Source organism: Balaenoptera borealis, assembly GCF_965194805.1.
Source record: "Balaenoptera borealis genome assembly, chromosome: 4".
NCBI lineage: Eukaryota > Metazoa > Chordata > Mammalia > Artiodactyla > Balaenopteridae > Balaenoptera > Balaenoptera borealis.
In genome coordinates this window covers 41968314-41986099 of record NC_138861.1, presented here as the reverse complement: position 1 = coordinate 41986099, position 17786 = coordinate 41968314, and the positions used below count along the sequence as shown (strand labels likewise).

The following is a 17786-nucleotide window of genomic DNA, read 5'->3' as shown; positions in this document are numbered from 1 at the left end:
GGGGAACCGTGTGGTCCTCTTTAAAGTTATATAGATTACAATCAGGGTAACTGCTATTATAGCAAGTTGAAAAACAACACAGGAAGGCCAATGTGCAACTACACAGGATTGACTGTATCCTTATTTTCATCATTAATTATTTAAGAAATAAACTGCTTCAATGCTTTTATATACTGCAGGAACTCAATGACTGCTTACAGCTCAAACAAAGCATATTTCATGATTTAAGTTGATGTATGTAGATTTCTACTCTTTGTTTGAAGTACTAAAACAAAATGGAACAGTGGATCAAACCTAATAAAGCTATTTATCAAATATCACCAGTGGGTAGCTTGAAATTATATTAGAATAAAGAGTTACTGGGAATTTGCAACTCTGCAAACACATGCTTTCAGTAGAAACTAAGAACTTTCTGCTGAGTAAATCAAATAAAGGGAGATCCCCCATAGGTTGAAGGAGGGGGTTCTATAAAATTGGAAAATGGAGAGTCAGTTCAAATGAATAACACCCCTGTATTCAAAGCAGTACTTCTACTACGGTGCCTTTAAAACGAAGGATTATCCCAGAGGGAAGAGTGGGAAAATTGTACACTGACCCTCTGTCTCTCCATCATGTACACAGAAAGATTAGAAACAGAATAAAGTCAGAAGCTCCCCAAACGTCAAACATCAAATACACCACCATGTATAAAACAGATAGCTAGTGGGAACCTGTGGTATAGCACAGGGAGCTCAGCTCGGTGCTCTGTGATGAGCTAGATGGGGCGGGGGGGGGGGGGGGCAGGGGGAGGTCGGTCCAAGAGAGAGGGGATATATGTATACATATAGCTGATTCACTTCATTGTACAGCAGAACCTAACACAACATTGTAAAGCAATTATACACCAATAAAAAAAAAAATTAAGTGGCTGTCGCTAGCAGAAAAATCACTTAGGAATTTAGTACAGATGTCTGTCATCAAACTATCTTTTCATTTCAACTATATTTGCCTGGGGTGGGATTTTATTTAAATTCAGGAAGCAGTAAATATAATCAGAGACTAATAAATGGCTTCAGAGGCTCAGATTACTCAAAGCCATCCCAATACAGCAGGAAAAATATATTCCCCACATTGTCCTCCCTTTTTTCATTATTTCCCCAACCCTCTGCAACCTTGGGTCCATTTTCTATTTTATTGGGTATTACTCATTAAAATAAATCACCATCACTTCTGAAACAATTCAGTGGTAACCAATCAATAACAAAGGACACACGTTGCCTACTGCTACACTGACAATAAAGACAAAACAAAGCAGTGAAGTATGATGAACTAAGCAAGGTGCTTCTTAAGAGATGATGATAGCCTCAGTAATGTACCAACAGGCAAAAATCTTAAAAGCAATGTTAAGTGAGTTTCAAAAAGTTCGTTTGTTTTTCAGAGACATTCTGGCTGTGTTTCTCCTATTCATCTTACCCTAGACTGGCATTTTTTTCTCCCCTCTCCTCCAGACACCCAGTGCCCACGTAAGATGGGAATGTTCCTGAAGAGAACAACACGCAGCTTCTCTTCGAGCAAAACAGCCTCTATCTGAACACAACAGGCGAAGCAGTTCATAAACCTGACAAATGACCAGCACTTCTGAAAGAAACACCCCAACCAGAATATTCAGAAATGGCATTCAGGGTATTAAGCAATTAAATGTTGCCTAAACTGGGAAGTGCCAAGAACATGCAGCTGATCTGTCACTTCACTGCTTGTCAGCATTTCCTGCCTGCCTCAGGCCTATCAGAGGTCACATCCCTGGAGGTGGGCAATTTCTCCTTGGTTTTCTGCTCCCTTAAACAGCCTCTCTTTTGGGGGACCTTATTTCAACTTACTTTTCTAATATTTTGCTAAAGGAAATAAACAGATCAGTTACAAATGGATTATCACTTTGAAATGTCAATAATTAAGAGTATTTAGGTTGCAACAACAATTGATGCAGTTTATTTATCATGGAACAAATAACTTCATTAAAAGGATTCACATAATCTTCACTGCTCTATTGCCTCTCCAATCTCCAATCTACAAGTTTATCATGTATATTCGAATGACTACAGTGGCAACAACAAAAAGGACAGGTTATAAATCTATTTTATAGGTCCCTTAAAGTTTAAATGACTAGAAAAATAAGGATTTTTCATTGTCCTTGCTTTTGGTACAGATGCTAAATCAGAAAAGACATTGTTTTCATTACAGTAACCCCCCGCCCTTATCTGTGGAGGATACATTCCAAGACCCCCAGTGATGCCTGAAACCACGGGTAGTATTGAGCCCTATATATATACTATGTTTTTTTCCTATACATACATACCTATGATAAAGTTTAATTTATAGATTAGGCTCAGTAAGAGATTAACAACAATAGCTAGTAATAAAATAGAACAACTATAATAATACACTGTAATAAAAGTTATGTGAATGTGGTCTCTCTGTCTCTCAAAATACCTTATTGTGCTGTACTCACCCTTCTTCTTGTGATGATGTGAGATGATAAAATGCCTATGGGATGAGATGAAGTGAGGTGAACAATGTAGGCCTTGTGACGCAGGCTGCTATCGACCTTCTAACATATAAATTAGGACCATCAACTTAAGGTGATCCTGGATCACTGAGCCATGAGGATGTTGATGGCTGGCTATCAGGGGCAGATGATGTCAATGGCTAGGGATCCTGGGTGGGACGGCGTGAGATTCCATGACAATACTCAGAACAGCGCACAATTTAGAACCTATGAACTGTTTCTTTCTGGAATTTTCCATTTAATATTTTGGACCACAGTTGACCGTGGGTAACTGAAATCTCAGAAAGTGAAACCACAGGTAAGGGGGTTCTACTGTAGTTTAAAATGTATTTTCTAGAAAATTCCCCTCCCTTAAATTTGTGTAGTGCTTTACAGTGTTTCAAAACATTTTCACAGATATCACCACAGTTGATCCTCCCCAAAACCTTATGGGATAGCAAATTCCAAAACCAGAATAGGTCAAGGGGTCCTAACTGGATTCGTTACACCCTATCACTCCAGCCACCATTGTTCATAGCCTTGTTCTCATATTTTTAAATCTCCTTATGTCTTTCTGCTGCAAATTTAGTAGTAACTTCTTCAATCTATCTTCTAGTTCATTAATTCTCTCTTAATCTGTATCTTAAATGCTATTTATACCAAACACTCAGATTTTCATTTTAATAATTACAGTTTTTACTTCTAAAAACCCCAGTTGGTTCTTCAAATCTGCCTGTCATTTTTGCTTGATTATCAAAATGCCATTTTTATTTTAACAGAAAGTAACAAGTACTGGAGAGGATGTGGAGAAACTGGAACCCTGTGCACTGTTGGTGGGCATGTAAAATGTGCAGCTGTTATGGAAACCCACAAAAAAATTTAAACAGAATAACCATATGATGCAGCAATTCCACTTCTGGATATATACACAAAAGAAGTGAAAGCAGGGTCTTGAAGAGAGATATTTGTACCCCCATGTTCATAGCAGTGTTATTCACAACAGCCAAAATGGTAAGCAATCCAAGTGTCCAGTGGCTAAGATTCCACGCTCCCAATGCAGGGGGCCTAGGTTTGATCCCTGGTCAGGGAACTAGATCACATATGCTGCAACTAAAGATCCCACATGCCACAACGAAGATTCCACGTGCCACAACTAAAATCCGGCACAGCCAAATAAATAAATAAATATTTCAAAGTGTCCATCAGCAGATAAATGGGTAAACAAAATGTAGTATAAATAATGTAACATTATTCAGCCTTAAAAAGGAAGGGAATTCTGACACCTGCTGCAATATGAATGAACCTTGCAGACACTGTGCTAAGTGAAATAAGTCAGGCACAAAAAGACAAATACTGTATGAGGTAACTTACATGAGATACCTAGAACAGTCAAATTCACAGAGACAGAAAGTAGGATGGTGGCTGCCAGGGGCTGGGGGAGGGGAGAAACGGGGAGTTAAGGTTTAAGGCGTGCAGAGGGTTTGTTATACAAGGTGAGAGCAGCTCTGGAGATGGATGGTGGCAACGGTTGTACAATGCTGTGAATGCATTTAATACCACTGAACTGTATGGCTAAGATGGTAAATTGTAGGTTCTGCGTATTTTACTACAATTGAAAACACTTGTTAAACGTGGGGGGCGACCAGCAGTTCAGAGGACAGAGACCAGGAAGCAGAGGCTTCCTGCGTGTCTACCGCGTGCTGCATATGCCCCCCACTCGCTCTTCTCAGATTCCCCCAGGCAGAGTGACAGAATTAGAAATACAGAAAGTATTAAATAAAGGACAACTACTATTATTATGGTCTCACCAACATCTTCATTAAGGAAACAGAGAAGAAACTCAGACTCAGAGCGCTGGACCCATGGTTACGCCCAGCACTCTTTCCGTGACTCCATTCAGAATCTGCGACCACGTGCCCTTCAGGCGCTTTCCTGGGAAATGATGGGTCCTTACTCGCCCTGGAAGTCACAGCCCTGACTTGGATGCCTAAGTATTTCAATCACGAGCTGATTTCTTCACCTTCATAAGGCACAGGTCTAGGTCTCAAAAGAAGCTTTGACCAGTACAACCTCTGAGGACAGTTTTTACAACAAGCACCGCCCTACGAGTAGACAAAGGCCACTGAACAGAAGTGTCCACCCCCTGGGCTCAGCCTCCCCTGGTGACCCAGAGCTGGGACGCCGGGCCAGGCTTCCAGGACCACTGAAAAAGACAGCTGCTTTCCATGCCATCAAAGAAGCAGCATTCAAGAATCTAACATTTAAATATAATCAGGATTTACCCTTGTTGGAGGCAAAGTCTGGTTTTTGGCAGTAAAAAAGGCTTTAATGAGTTGCTCTGATGGATTTCATTCAGGCCCTGCTAATGCACTGTCACATCAGTAGAGACTTGATGGGAAGCAAATGTAATCCTTTTAGGACAGATAACTAATGCTCTCCCGGACTCCCCAGGGTGTTTCTTTATGCGCAGATTTATTCTTTGCTAATGCCCTAAGATTAGTTACTGATGACCTGATCTAAACCCCTAAAAAGTCCAAAAGCTCTCTTTAAACTAAAAAAATTACTAGGTGATACTCTCCCATAAAAGAGTGACTCAGTAAGGCCACCGTCGTTCCACCCACCAGCCCCCTGTGGTGTGTGCATCACTCCCTTTTGCAGGACACCACGTCTACACTGCAGCCTCCCTCAAACCAGTGGTTCTCAAACTTAGCCTCGCATCTGAATCCGCTGGAGAGTTTGTTTAAAGCACAGCTTGCCAGGCCCCACCCACCACCAGAGTTTCTGATTCAGCACATCTGGAAGAAGGCCAAGACCGTGTATTTCTCACGAGATCCTGGGGGATGTCTCTGCCGCTGTTCCCAAGATCGCACGTCACCACCCCCCTTGCTTTTCCACAGCCACTTCTGTGGGAATGCTGGACCTCCTCTTGGAACGCCAGCTCCTCAGTAATTCTGCTCACATCACGTCTAAACCCCAGTGGGGACCAGGGGCAGCCCAGGTCTCCTCCCTCTTGCGCTGCTCTCAGCTCCTTCTGCCCTTCTGCCCGAGGAGGGGTCAAAACAGGGTCTAAGGAAGGAGGAGGTGGAGGGCGTGCCCGAGGACCTGGTTGGCTCTTTCCTTTTTGCTTCCACACCACCAGAGGGGAGTGAGGGAGCACAAGCCCTCACCAACTCTCTTCCTTCACAAAAGGAGATGCTTCTCTCAGGGACCCTGAGAAGCAGAGGCAGGGGCAAGGCAGGATCTGGTGTTCCTGAGTTTCCTGCCAAATGACCAAACTAATGTTGCCTTAATAGCAGTCCACTTTGACTCCTGACGCCTGTCTTCAGACACCAGTCCCTTCATGAAACCTTTCCCACCTGGACGTCTGAAGGACATACCTCTTCCGCCTTGTACACATGTATGTCCTTTTCAGTTCGTCCCCTCCATGGCTTATTCCCTTCTGAATTGTACACAGAAAGTACTCATTAAATATTTACTGAATTTAACTGAAACATACTCACAGGTCAGACAGTGAGCACTGTACCATTTCTAAAGCAAGAGTCATAGAAATTATACATCAACAGCATTTCATATTTAGAAAAGTTGTTTTCAAAAACAAGTCCCCTAAAAATGTACTTCAGGAGAAAGACATGCAGCTACGGACCAGAAGAGTGTTCATAATACTTCTGAAAGTTTCCAAACATTCTACTTATTCTTTCCAGGAGCACATGTATAATATAATGCATTTGGCCCCCTAAAAACTGTTAACAGTAAAACTAAAATTAACCTTGGGAAATAATGCAGAAATTAAATTGATTTGCTCAATGATTTTCTTTCTTAGAAGCATGGCCCTTACTTCACTTATATTACCAAAGAAAAATGTAATAGCGATAGTGTAGAGCTTTCCTTTAAAGGGAACAAAAGATGGCAACTCACCTTAGAATTAGTTGTAACATCACATCTTCACAGTGTAAACCGATGAGAGTTCTAAATAATGCCAGGGACACCACACAAAGCTGGGAAGCAAGAAAAATATCTATTTCAGATATTGGAAGGACAGCTGTACCCCACACAGATGGTAAATAAATCAGAATTACAAAATAAAATGACCCTTTTTTCTTTTTTTAGCAGTTTTGATTAAGAAAAGTGTAGAATTACCCTCCTAACAAAACGCCTGTGCTCATATTTCCAACTTGTAAAGATCCAGATAAATATGTCCCCTACAATTCCCCAAAACACACACACACACACACACACACACGACCTCCTATTTACGTCATTTGTTTTCCTAGTTATTTTCAAATATGACACTGGTTATTTGCAAGACAGGGCTAACAGAAAATTGCACATACCCCAGCCATCTCTCTCTCTCCAGAGTCCTCAGCCCTAAGCCTCAGTTCTTCTTGCCTTATCTCTTGGCTTTGGGGCAAACATTCTCCTGGGTTCCATTTCCCATAGTGCTGAGGGGTGATGATATACTTTCCTAGGATGTTCATTAAAAAACAAGATTTCTTGCAATCTCTGATTTCCAAAAAGGAAAGATAAACTGTCCAACAGAGAAGGTTCCCAAAGGTGCATTATAAAATCACCGTGCCTTTTGGGAGTAAGCTTTTGCTGTTCCATCAGGTCACTTAAGTAATTTAGGCTCTCATTCTTTGTACAGGAGAATAAGGGCTAGCCTGTGTTGTAGGCAGGACAGGTTTACAAACTGGTCAATGAAGTCCGTAACGGTGTTGTAGAGAAAGAGCTGGACTTGGTGTGCCTCAAAACATCTCTTGTGCTCAGGACAGGTCACACCTTACAGTTAGGCAGAAGCAAATACTTCATTCCATTCCTTCCACGCCTTTGCACATGCTGTTCCTCTGCCTGGAATGCCTTCCTCTGTCTCCTCTGCAGGATAACCCTACTTATTCTCAAAGGCTGACCGTAGGCATCACCTCTCCTAGGAAATCTTTCTTCTCTTTCTCCCAGGATTACCACTCAACACCCCCTTGCCCCAGTCCGAGTCCTCTCTATATGTTGCCATAGTAACCCGGGCAAATCACTGTCAAGGGTGCTCAGCACCCTGTATCTGTCTTTTTATTACTGAGTCCAGGGAGTTCATTATTCTACATTCAAGTATCTTATCAGACACATGATTTGCAAAGATTTCTTCCTATTTTGTCAGCTGTTTTTTCAATTTCTTAATGGTGTCCTTCGAAACACAAAAGTTTTTACTTTTTTACAGATTTTAGATTTCTTCTTGAATCAGTTTCAGAAGTTTGTGTCTTTCTAGAATTTGCCTGTTTCATCTAAGTTATCCAATATTTTGGCATGCAGTTGTTCATAGTATTCCCTTATAATCCTTTTTATTTATTTATTTATTTATTTATTACATTTTTTATCAATGCATACAGATGTCATTAACTATGAAGAAAAGAGAAGGCATATTTATTACAAAAATCAGAATCATGGTTATTTCTGCAGGAGAGGGAGAGGGCTGTAATCAGAGAGGGCTACCGAGGGGCTTCTGAGGTGTTGGCAATGTTTCATTCTCCCCTGAATGATGATGACATGGTGTTTTCTTTACAATTAAACTGTATATTTACGCTTTATACAGTTTTGCTCTGTATGAATATTGTATCTCATTATAAACTCTGACAAGGCATCATTCCACTGGGCAGAGGCTGCAATAGTAGTTCTCAATGTCTGGTCCAAGTCTTCCCATGGGTACAATGGATATAATCCATTTTAGTTCTATAAGGTCAACAGTAATATCCCCTTTTTCATTCTGGATTTTACTAATTTGACTCTTCTCACTTTTTTTCTTAGTAGTCTAAAAGTTTGTCAATTTTGTCAACTTTTTCAAAGAACCAACTTTTTTATGAGGTTTTTTGGTTTGTTTTTATTGAATGAAAGATTCTTTAAATTCTATAGTGCTTTACAATTTTCAAAAGTTTCACACACATTGATTCCATATAATCCCATAATATCCCTTTTCCCCCCTACCCCTATATTGCCCTTCCTTCCTTCCCTCTCCCCACTGGTAACCACGTTTGTTCTCTATATCTGTGAATCTGCTTCTTTTTTGTTTTATTCACTAGTTTGTTGTATTTTCTAGATTCCCCATATAAGTAATATACAGTATTTGTCTTTCTCTGTCTGACTTATTTCACTTAGCATAATGCCCTCTAAGTCCATCCAAATTTTGCAAATGGCAAAATTTCATCCCTTTTTATGGCTGACTAGTATTCCATTGAATATATATATACCACATCTTCTTTAACCATTCATCTGTTGGTGGATACTTTGGTTGCTTCCATACCTTGGCAAATGTAAATAATGCTGCTATGAACGTTGGAGTGCATGTATCTTTTCAAATTAGTGTTCCTGTTTTTTTCGAATATATACTCAGGAGTGGAATTTCTGGGTCATATGGTAGTTCTATCTTTAGTTTTTTTGAGAAACCTCCATAGTGTTTTCCACAGTGGCTGCACCAGTTTACATTTCCATCAACAGTGTAAGAGGGTCAAAGAACCAACTTTTGGTTTTGTTGATTTTCTATTGATTTTGTTGTTTTTCTAGTCTTCATTTCCTTAATTTCTGCTCTAATCCTTATTATTTCCTTCCTTCTGTTTGGTTTGAGTTTGCTCTTCTTTTTCCAGTGTCTTAAAGTAGAAGGTTAGGTTACTGATTTGAGATTTTTCTTCTTTTTTAACATAGGTGTTTACAGCTATATATTTCCCTCTTGGCAGTGTTATACTGCATCCCATAAGTTTTGGTATGTTGTATCTTCATTCTCATTTATCTCAAAGTACATTCTCATTTCCCTTGTGATTTCTTCTTTGACCCATTGGTTACTTAGGAGTACTGTTTAATTTCCACATATTTGTGAATTTTCTTTCTGTCAATAAATTTTAATTTCAATCCATTGTGGCCAGGGAACATACTTGGTATAATTTCAATCACTTTAAATTCATTGAAGGTGATTATCACATGGTCCATCTTGGACAGTGTTCATTCCATGTGCACTTGAAGAGAATGTACATTCTGCTGCTGTTGGGTGGAGTGTTCTAGATCTAGTTGGTTTACAGCATTGTTCAAGTCTCCTATTTCCTTATTCATCTTCTGCCTAGTTGTTCTATCTAGTATTAAAAAGTAAGGTGTTGAAATACCCCACAACTATTGTTGTATCTTCTATTTCTCCCTTAAATTCCATCAGTTTTTGCTTCATAAATTTTGGGACTCTGTTTTTAGATGCATATATATTTATAATTATTATATCTTTCCAAGGGGTTGACCCTTCATCATTATAAAATGTCCCTCTTTCTCTCTAGTAACATTTCTTGTTTTAAAGTCTATTCTGTGGCTTATTAGTATAGCCACTCCAGCTTTGTTTTGGTTGCTGTTTGCATAACCTATCTTTTCCTGTCCGTTAACTTTCAATCTACTGTTATCTTTGAATCTAAAGTGTATCTCCAGTTGGCAGCACATAGTTGGATCTTGTTTTTTATCTAGTCTGACAATCTCTGCCTTTTGATTGAATTTTTAATCTATTTACATTTAATATTATCATTATAGTTGGATTTATATCTGCCCTTTTACTTTTTGTTTTCTATATGTCTGATGTCTTTTTGTTCCTCTATTCCTATTTTACTGTCTTCTTTTACATTAAGTGAATATTTCCCCCATTGTAGCATTTTAATTCCTTTAATGATTTTTTTACTATTTTTTTCAGTTACTAGTGGTTGCTCTAGACCTTACCATATACATCTTAATTTATCAGATTCTACTTCAGATTTATACTAATTTTAGTGAAATACAGAAATGTTACTCTTATATAGCTCTATTCCTTCTTACCCCCCTTTGTGCTATTACCGTTATACACATTACATCTACATATGTTACAAACAATAACATTGTTAATTATTCCTTTACCTTTTTTCACATTTTTAATGGAGCTTTTTTCTGAAGTATAGTTGATTTACAATATTATATTAGTTTCAAGTGTACAACATAGTGATTCAATATTTTTATAGATTATACTCCATTTAAAGTTATTATAAAATATTGGCTATATTCCCTGTGCTGTACAATGTATCCTTGTAGCTTATTTATTTCATAAATAGTAGTTTGTACCTCTTAATCTCCTACCTCTATCTTGCCCCTTCCCTTTTCCTCTCCCCACTGGTAACCACCAGCTTGTCCTCTACATCTGTTTCTGTTTTGTTAAATTCATTCATTTGTTTTATTTCTTAGATTCCACATGTAAGTGATAACACACAATATTTGTCTTTCTCTGTCTGACTTATTTCACTCAGCATAATGCCCTCCAGGTCCACCCATGCTGTTGCAAATAGCAGAATTTCATTTTTTCTATGGCTGAGTAATATTCCATTGTATATTTATACCACATCTTTATCCATTTATCTGTTGATGGACACTTAGGTTGCTTCCATATCCTCGCTATTGTAAATAATGCTGCTATGAACATTAGAATGCATGTATCTTTGCAAATTAGTGTTTTCATTTTCTTCGAATATACCTTTGCTTTTAAAACAATAATTGCACTTAAATAGACAGCCTTTGGGGAGAGAGTTGAAAAGGATTACACTAATGGTATAAGAGGATTTTCAAAGTTAATCAGAGCGCCGAACTAAAGAATGACTACCTAAATTCACAACTGCCCAGACTTGCATTTTAAAACACTTATGGACAGAAAAATGATCTCTAAATACCCAGACTTGATACACTTTGGTTCCCTGGCTTTACCTGAACTTAATTAAGCCCGTATGTTCCCCTGTACCTTGTCTCCTCAGAAGCACATTCTGCTGGTTCTACAGAAGAAAGTGCCAACCCAGACAAATTGAGAAAAATGTCCTATGAAAGGCAGTAACTCCCACCTCCCTGACAGAAGGGCTCCTGATAGCAAAACAAATTATCTAGTTCATCTCTTCCAAAATAGAAAAGTAATGGCTGAAAAAAAAAAAAAAAAGGAAGGGAAAGAAAGAAAACAGAATATTCATAATTTTATTCCAAAAACAAACTCTCCTGAAATCTGTCTTGAGCTATAAATTCCCTTCCTCTGGGGCCTTCCTTACCCGAAATGGGGTGTTGATTCGGCTCGTGAGAGTATCTAGGATGTGGACGTTCTCATGCTGGTGCAACAGGATAAAACGGAGGAAGATCTCAAGTAGTGCTGGCTCGGAGATGCTACGCAGAAAAAGGTCCAGATATGCAGTTGTGGTCATCACCTCCTCCACAGTCACCTGGGACCAATGACAGAGTGAGCACAGGTGAGCATCCCCTCAATGCTGTGATACATGCCTCCTCAATGGCCCCCAGCCTCACCACAGTGACCCCATCAAGGCAAGAACACGCCTGCCACAAGAACACACTTCAGAGTTTCATCTGAAGCCCATAACCTATTCACATTCCACAAAACCTCATGCTGCTTCCGCCCTTTAATTCAGTAAGGGAAAAGCAAAGGCAGAAAGAAGCAATTCAAATGTTCCAACAACTCTAACCAGATGCAGTTCGAATACCATCAAGATTTTAGCATGTAATCACAAAGGAGAAAAAAGATAATAGAAAGTACTTCCATGGTCAGTAAGGGATTAATTAGAAAGCTCAGTACAACTTGTTTCATTATTAGTCATTCAATAAACCTTTATTGGGACCTGCTATGTACAAGGAGCTAGGAACATAAGAACATATTTTCTGTCTAGGAAGTTGGGTTATATATCTGCTCTAGCAAACAAAATAATTATATAATAAATAGCAAATGAGAGGTCCAGACACAAAATGCTGCAGATGTTCAGATATGTTTCTGGAAAGTTGTAAGCCAAATTTTTATAACTGAATAATATATATATAAGTATTATTTATAAAGTGCTATAAGAGTTTACTGCTTATGAAGTAACTGTGACTTTTTAAAAATAATACAGATTACTATTTTCTATGTGGCGTGATTTTCCCACGCAGTAAAACGTTGATCTTTCAGGAAATAGAACCCTCTAAACAGTCAAGTTTTTCAAAGAGCTGAGGATTTGATTCTTAAAGCATCAAAATTTTAATTTTACACATTATTATTGGGAATATTTTAAGAGCTAATATACGTTTCTTCGTCTTCCTAAAAGCAGAATAGGGGTCATCAATTGCCTTACCATCTGTAATATAGAAAGACTCAAACAGGGGTACGTGAAAATCACCAGGGAAACAGTTCAAAATTTCAGATTCCAACCTTATACCCTAGAAAGCTTAGAAATCTCCCCTGCCATGAGTCTAATGCACTTGATGCTAAATGAAACAGACGGTGATAATTTTTGAGTGATTACATCTTTTCTTTTCCAGTATTCCATCTTCTTTCTTCCTCCCTTTAAAAGTGTTAACTGTCACTTTATCATACTGTTACTGGGCCATTCCTTTAAAAATACATTCCTCTTCTCCTTTTCTGCCTTCAAAATCCACAAATCGGTTTAGAAACCAGATCTCCAGACCTGCTATATACGTGTAGATAGGCCTTGTGTGGATGCATCTTTGCAAAAAGGCTTAAATTACTTTTATGAATTTCTTGGTTCTTAGGGATGTTCTAGATAGATGAGTCCAAATAGATAAGATATTACCAAATCAGTTCTGTCTGTTTTCTTTATTCTAAGCAAGGCCCCTACAGGACCTCTGAATCCACTCTCAGAATCTATTGACAGCTCACCCGGCATACCGTGAGCAGCCCAAGCACTGCGTCGAGCCCTTCGCTCCCCAGCTCAGAGCCTATCCTGTGAGCCCTCAAACACTCAACACACCCCTGTGTCACCTGGCCAACTGTAAAGGGCTCTCCGTGGCCCAAATATAGCAAAGGAAATAGGTAAGCATCAAACGCATGGCAGATAAATTACCTCGAGAAGAGTGCTTCACGTGGGCTGCCCTGCTTCTGAAACAAACTGCTCCTATCTTGTGTTTTCCCGTGTTCGCTAGTCCCAGGCTCATGGCACTTGTAATACTGTCCTGGGACACAAGCTTTGACTTTTTCTTTATTACTCCAGCGCAATGCAAAGAGCCTAGCGCATAGAAGGTATTTAATAAGCGTTTCCTGAACAAATGACAATCCCCAAGGACCTAGCAATTTACATTTGCCAGAGTTGAGCTTAAGTTTTTAATTCCTCCCTCTTCTCTGCATGAGATCTGAAGGCCCCAGTGAGTGGAGATATTTCTTTATAAAGACCTATAGAATAACTGATGTCACCAGTATAGCTAAGGGGGAAAGCATTTAGGCAAAAATCTAATTCCCTAACAGTCTTGATCACTAGAAAAAAACTAGCACTAATCATTCCAAAGGGGCCTTGCATGTAGTTCCTACAATACTGTTTTTTCAGCTTACCTATGGAGTGCTGCTAAGCTGACACATCACACAGAATTCCAGGAGCTGCCTCTGCATCAGTAATGCAGCACGAGTTTTTCCCCCCTTAAGTTACGCATGACCGTAATAAGCTCAAAAGCACAGCGATAAACTCTTTAGAATCTAAGTCTCAGTCTTCGGGGCCTGGCATGAAAAAAGGGCATTAAGCATCTATTGTTTACTACTCTTAAGCTGGATAAATGAAAAGATTTTTCTTTTTTTTTAAGAAATCGAAGCTGTCATTTATAAGCTAAGAGGATTTAAGAAAGCACTTGGAGGGGCGGCATTTACATAACATGCTATAAATATTAAAAGCCCAATTCTATTAAGCATCAAGTTGCAAAGTCTTTATAAATCGAGGTCACACTCATCTTAAACTAATACCCCAACCAAGAAAATTGGGTTCCATTCTCTATCCATCTCTTCCCTCCTCCATATTCTCAGAGCCCTTAGAAGCCTTTTATCCCAGAAAATCTTCTCCTGCCCCGTTACCTTACTTCTCAGAAACTTCCTCTAATCCTCCAAATAGGTAACCTCCTTAGTGAGAATGAGACTAGAGCCTAAGTGTGATCACTTGAAAGCTAACAATGAACCACCACGGGAAGGCAGCTCTGCTGGGCAGACTGTAAAACTCAGGTTCCCCTGACGCCCCAAAGAGCAGGTACCAGCAAAACGGGAGACAAGCCTCCTCCTCGTGGTCCAATTATGAAGGACAATCGGCTGCTGATGTAAGGAGGACCCTCTGCCTTATGGCTGACTGTCAATATTTATTGACCTGTTCTATAAAGAACTGCAGGTAGCTACGAATTTACATAGAAATTCTACTAGAAATGGTAAGTGAGGTTCTGCCACATAATATGCAATAATAAAGCTTAAGAATGCTAAAGCTTAGGAATGTTCTTTCTTCTTAAAAGTAGACTGCAATGGCGGCAATGACCTAAGGAAAACTCAGTTCCCACAAACAAATAATTATCCTTGACAAGAGAGGTACAACCATGAACCCAAACAGGATATCTGTTTAGGCACTTTCACATGCTTACTTGTCAGCCCAAGTTCTAGAATGGAGCTCTGACTCAGGTACTTAATTTTACTGCTATCCAGTCCAGTTTAGTCTATTCTTTGAAATCTCTTTCTTCGCCACCTTCTCCACCTCCACCAGCCCTTACCTGAGTCCTCCTTCATGCCAAGTGCCCTTCACCAACCCCTTAAACTGGTGTTTTTCAAACAACAGTTTGAGACCCAAAAGTGGGTAGTAAAATCAATGTATTGGTCCACTCATGGTTTAGACCAGATTCAAATACAAAATATTAGAGTACACTGCACGTAGCATGAGTAAGTACTGTTTTGTGAAACTTCTGTATACATATTTTCTTCAAACTATATGTAATACAATATATTATGTATGTGACTTCTTACATGTTCAACAAAAAAATACACACACACGCAAATGTATAAAATAAATTTCTGGCCATGTGTTACAGTCAAAACTATCTGAAAACCACTGAAGTAGTACTGCAATAACCCAACCAATTCACAATCCTTTCTGCCATCCTTTCCCCACCAGTTCCTTCTACTCCAGGCCATCACCCAGCATGGCCTGAATCTGGGTGAAGTGCACATAGAGTTGAGATCGGTTCTCTGAACAGGATGGCAACTGAATTTACAGTCAGTCTACTCCTTTTTATCTGAGGCTAAGAGCTCCAACAGTGCATTTTTATTTTTTAATGAAAATTTCAAGTTTCTCAGAAATGGACAAAATAGAGGGTTTGTTTTCTTTGAAATAGGGGGTGAGTGGGAAGGGAGGAGTTGACACTGTGCGTCACACTCCACTTCTACAAAGTCAAAACTCTCTCAAAAGTGAAGGCTAGAACCAAGCCCAGCCGTCATGCCCACTTAATGCACAGCGTAGGAGGGAAACTGAGCATATAGACACCTTCACCTTTCTGTAATCAGCTCCAGTTGGGCAATTCCATTTGCATCTAAATTAGCACCAGAATCCTCGCTGTAATGCCAGGTTTATTGTGTGTCCTGAAAAATATATTTCCTACCTGCTAATTGTGTGTGTGTGTGTGTGTGTGTGTGTGTGTGTGATATCTAGTCACATTGGGACAAACAGATGGGTCCTACCTTCTGTCGCCCAGGGAGCTGTCAGGCAGTGGGATCAGGTGACTGCAGCACCCTCTCCAAGTTAGAAGCCACCCTTCCTTGGCTAGTCCTTTGGTGTAGAGGAGAAAACTAGCCAAGCAAGGGTTCCTCTGGGTCCTCTGTGAGCCCTCAGCCCCAGCGGCTCCACCCAGAGAGCAGGAAACAAGGAGACCAGGGGTCCCCTGCCCACTGAAAGCAGCAGCGGGGAAGGAAAGATGAGGCTGGATTGCATGAAACAGGTGTGAAGGGGTCTTTGCAGGGAACACAGGCTAAGACACTTCCTGCTGCTGACAGAGAAAGACAAGCTAACAGACAGGCAGGAGGCATGTCCACCCAAGTGCTGTCAAGGGCGGCAGCTGGAAGGGCTCTTCCCAGGCATCTCCTTCCCTCCAAGGATACAGAGCACAAGGAACATTCAGGAACAGAGGGAAGACAGTCACCCTGGTTCTCAGGGAGCGGCCCCACTGTTTCAGCCAAATTCAGGACAGAAAACATTCAATTATTCCAAGTCTGAAAAGAGTCTGCAGTTGATGACTGAGGCTCCCTCCTGCCTGGCCCCTTCTGCTCCTCGACCTGCAGGCACTCACTGCGTGGACCCCACTGCCAGAGGCAGGCAGGGGGCGTGAGTGGAGGTAACATCCAAAATCTAGAAGTGTGGCTATTCATTCCTAAAACACCTGAGGAAGGAGGAGATTACAGTGATGGTTACAATGACTTCAACAACATATTTTTAGGAAAAGATGTTAAAAATAAAGCCAGTCTCTGCCTCTTTCCCCCAGCATTTCCTCAATGTATCTGTAATATATTAAACATAATCATTAATTAAATCAATTAAATATTAATTGATTGACTAATCACCTATGATAGGGACTAATCACCACTGGGGCAGGTGGGGGCTGGGAGCTCTCACGTATGATAAACCTCTCCCAGGAGAAGTCAACAAATTATTTCTAAAGCCTTTCTTCCTATTCTATGTGTGTATAATCTGTACCCTACTACTTCATTATAATGTAACTGATCAGAGTATAACTCAATATATGATCCGTTATATTTGAACCGCATCCAATAGAATTTTGTTATTGAAATACTCCAAATATCACTGAGAAAGGTATTTCATAGCATGGGTTTCAGGTCAGAAATAACAAAGAAACTCCGGAGTAAAATATATTTTAGCTGAGAAGCAGAGATCTGAAGAGTATTCCAATGATCATTTGATCCATCCCTTTCCTGTTACTAATTGTTCCAGAAAGATCCTTCTTAGTTGCACTACAAAGAACTACAAAGACAACAAGGGAGACCATCAAGATAGAGGAAGAGTAAGATGTGGTGAACACCTTCCTCCCCACAAATACATCAGAAATACATCTACGTGTGGAACAGCTCCTACAGAACACCTACTGAATGCTGGCAGAAGACCTCAGACCTCCCAAAAGGCAAGAAACTCCCCACGTACCTGGGTAGGGCAAAAGAAAATAGAAAAAACAGAGACAAAAAAATAGGGACGGGACCTGCACCAGTGGGAGGGAGCTGTGAGGGAGGAAAGGTTTCCACACACTAGGAAGCCCCTTCGCGGGCGGAGACTGCGGGTGGTGGAGGGGAAGCTTCGGAGCCACGGAGGAGAGCGCAGCAACAAGGGTACGGAGGGCAAAGCGGAGAGATTCCTGCACAGAGGATCGGTGCCGAGCAGCACTCACCAGCCCGAGAGGCTTGCTGCTCACCCGCCGGGGCGGGCGGGGGCTGGGAGCTGAGGCTCGGGCTTCGGTCAGA

The 17786-nt window shown here is 40.3% G+C and overlaps 1 protein-coding gene across 8 annotated transcripts in view; it reads right to left on the bottom strand.

The window, feature by feature from the left end:
• FHIP1A (FHF complex subunit HOOK interacting protein 1A) overlaps positions 1-17786 on the bottom strand; it is a 266738-nt gene that overhangs the window by 23248 nt on the left and 225704 nt on the right. For all 8 annotated transcript variants that reach the window (XM_082388962.1, XM_082388961.1, XM_082388959.1 and 5 more), the window contains 2 exons: positions 11581-11748; positions 6437-6516 (listed from right to left, as the gene is read on the bottom strand). In XM_082388962.1, the coding sequence (XP_082245088.1) occupies positions 6437-6516; positions 11581-11748 (248 nt within the window). The remainder of the gene's footprint in view (positions 1-6436; positions 6517-11580; positions 11749-17786) is intronic.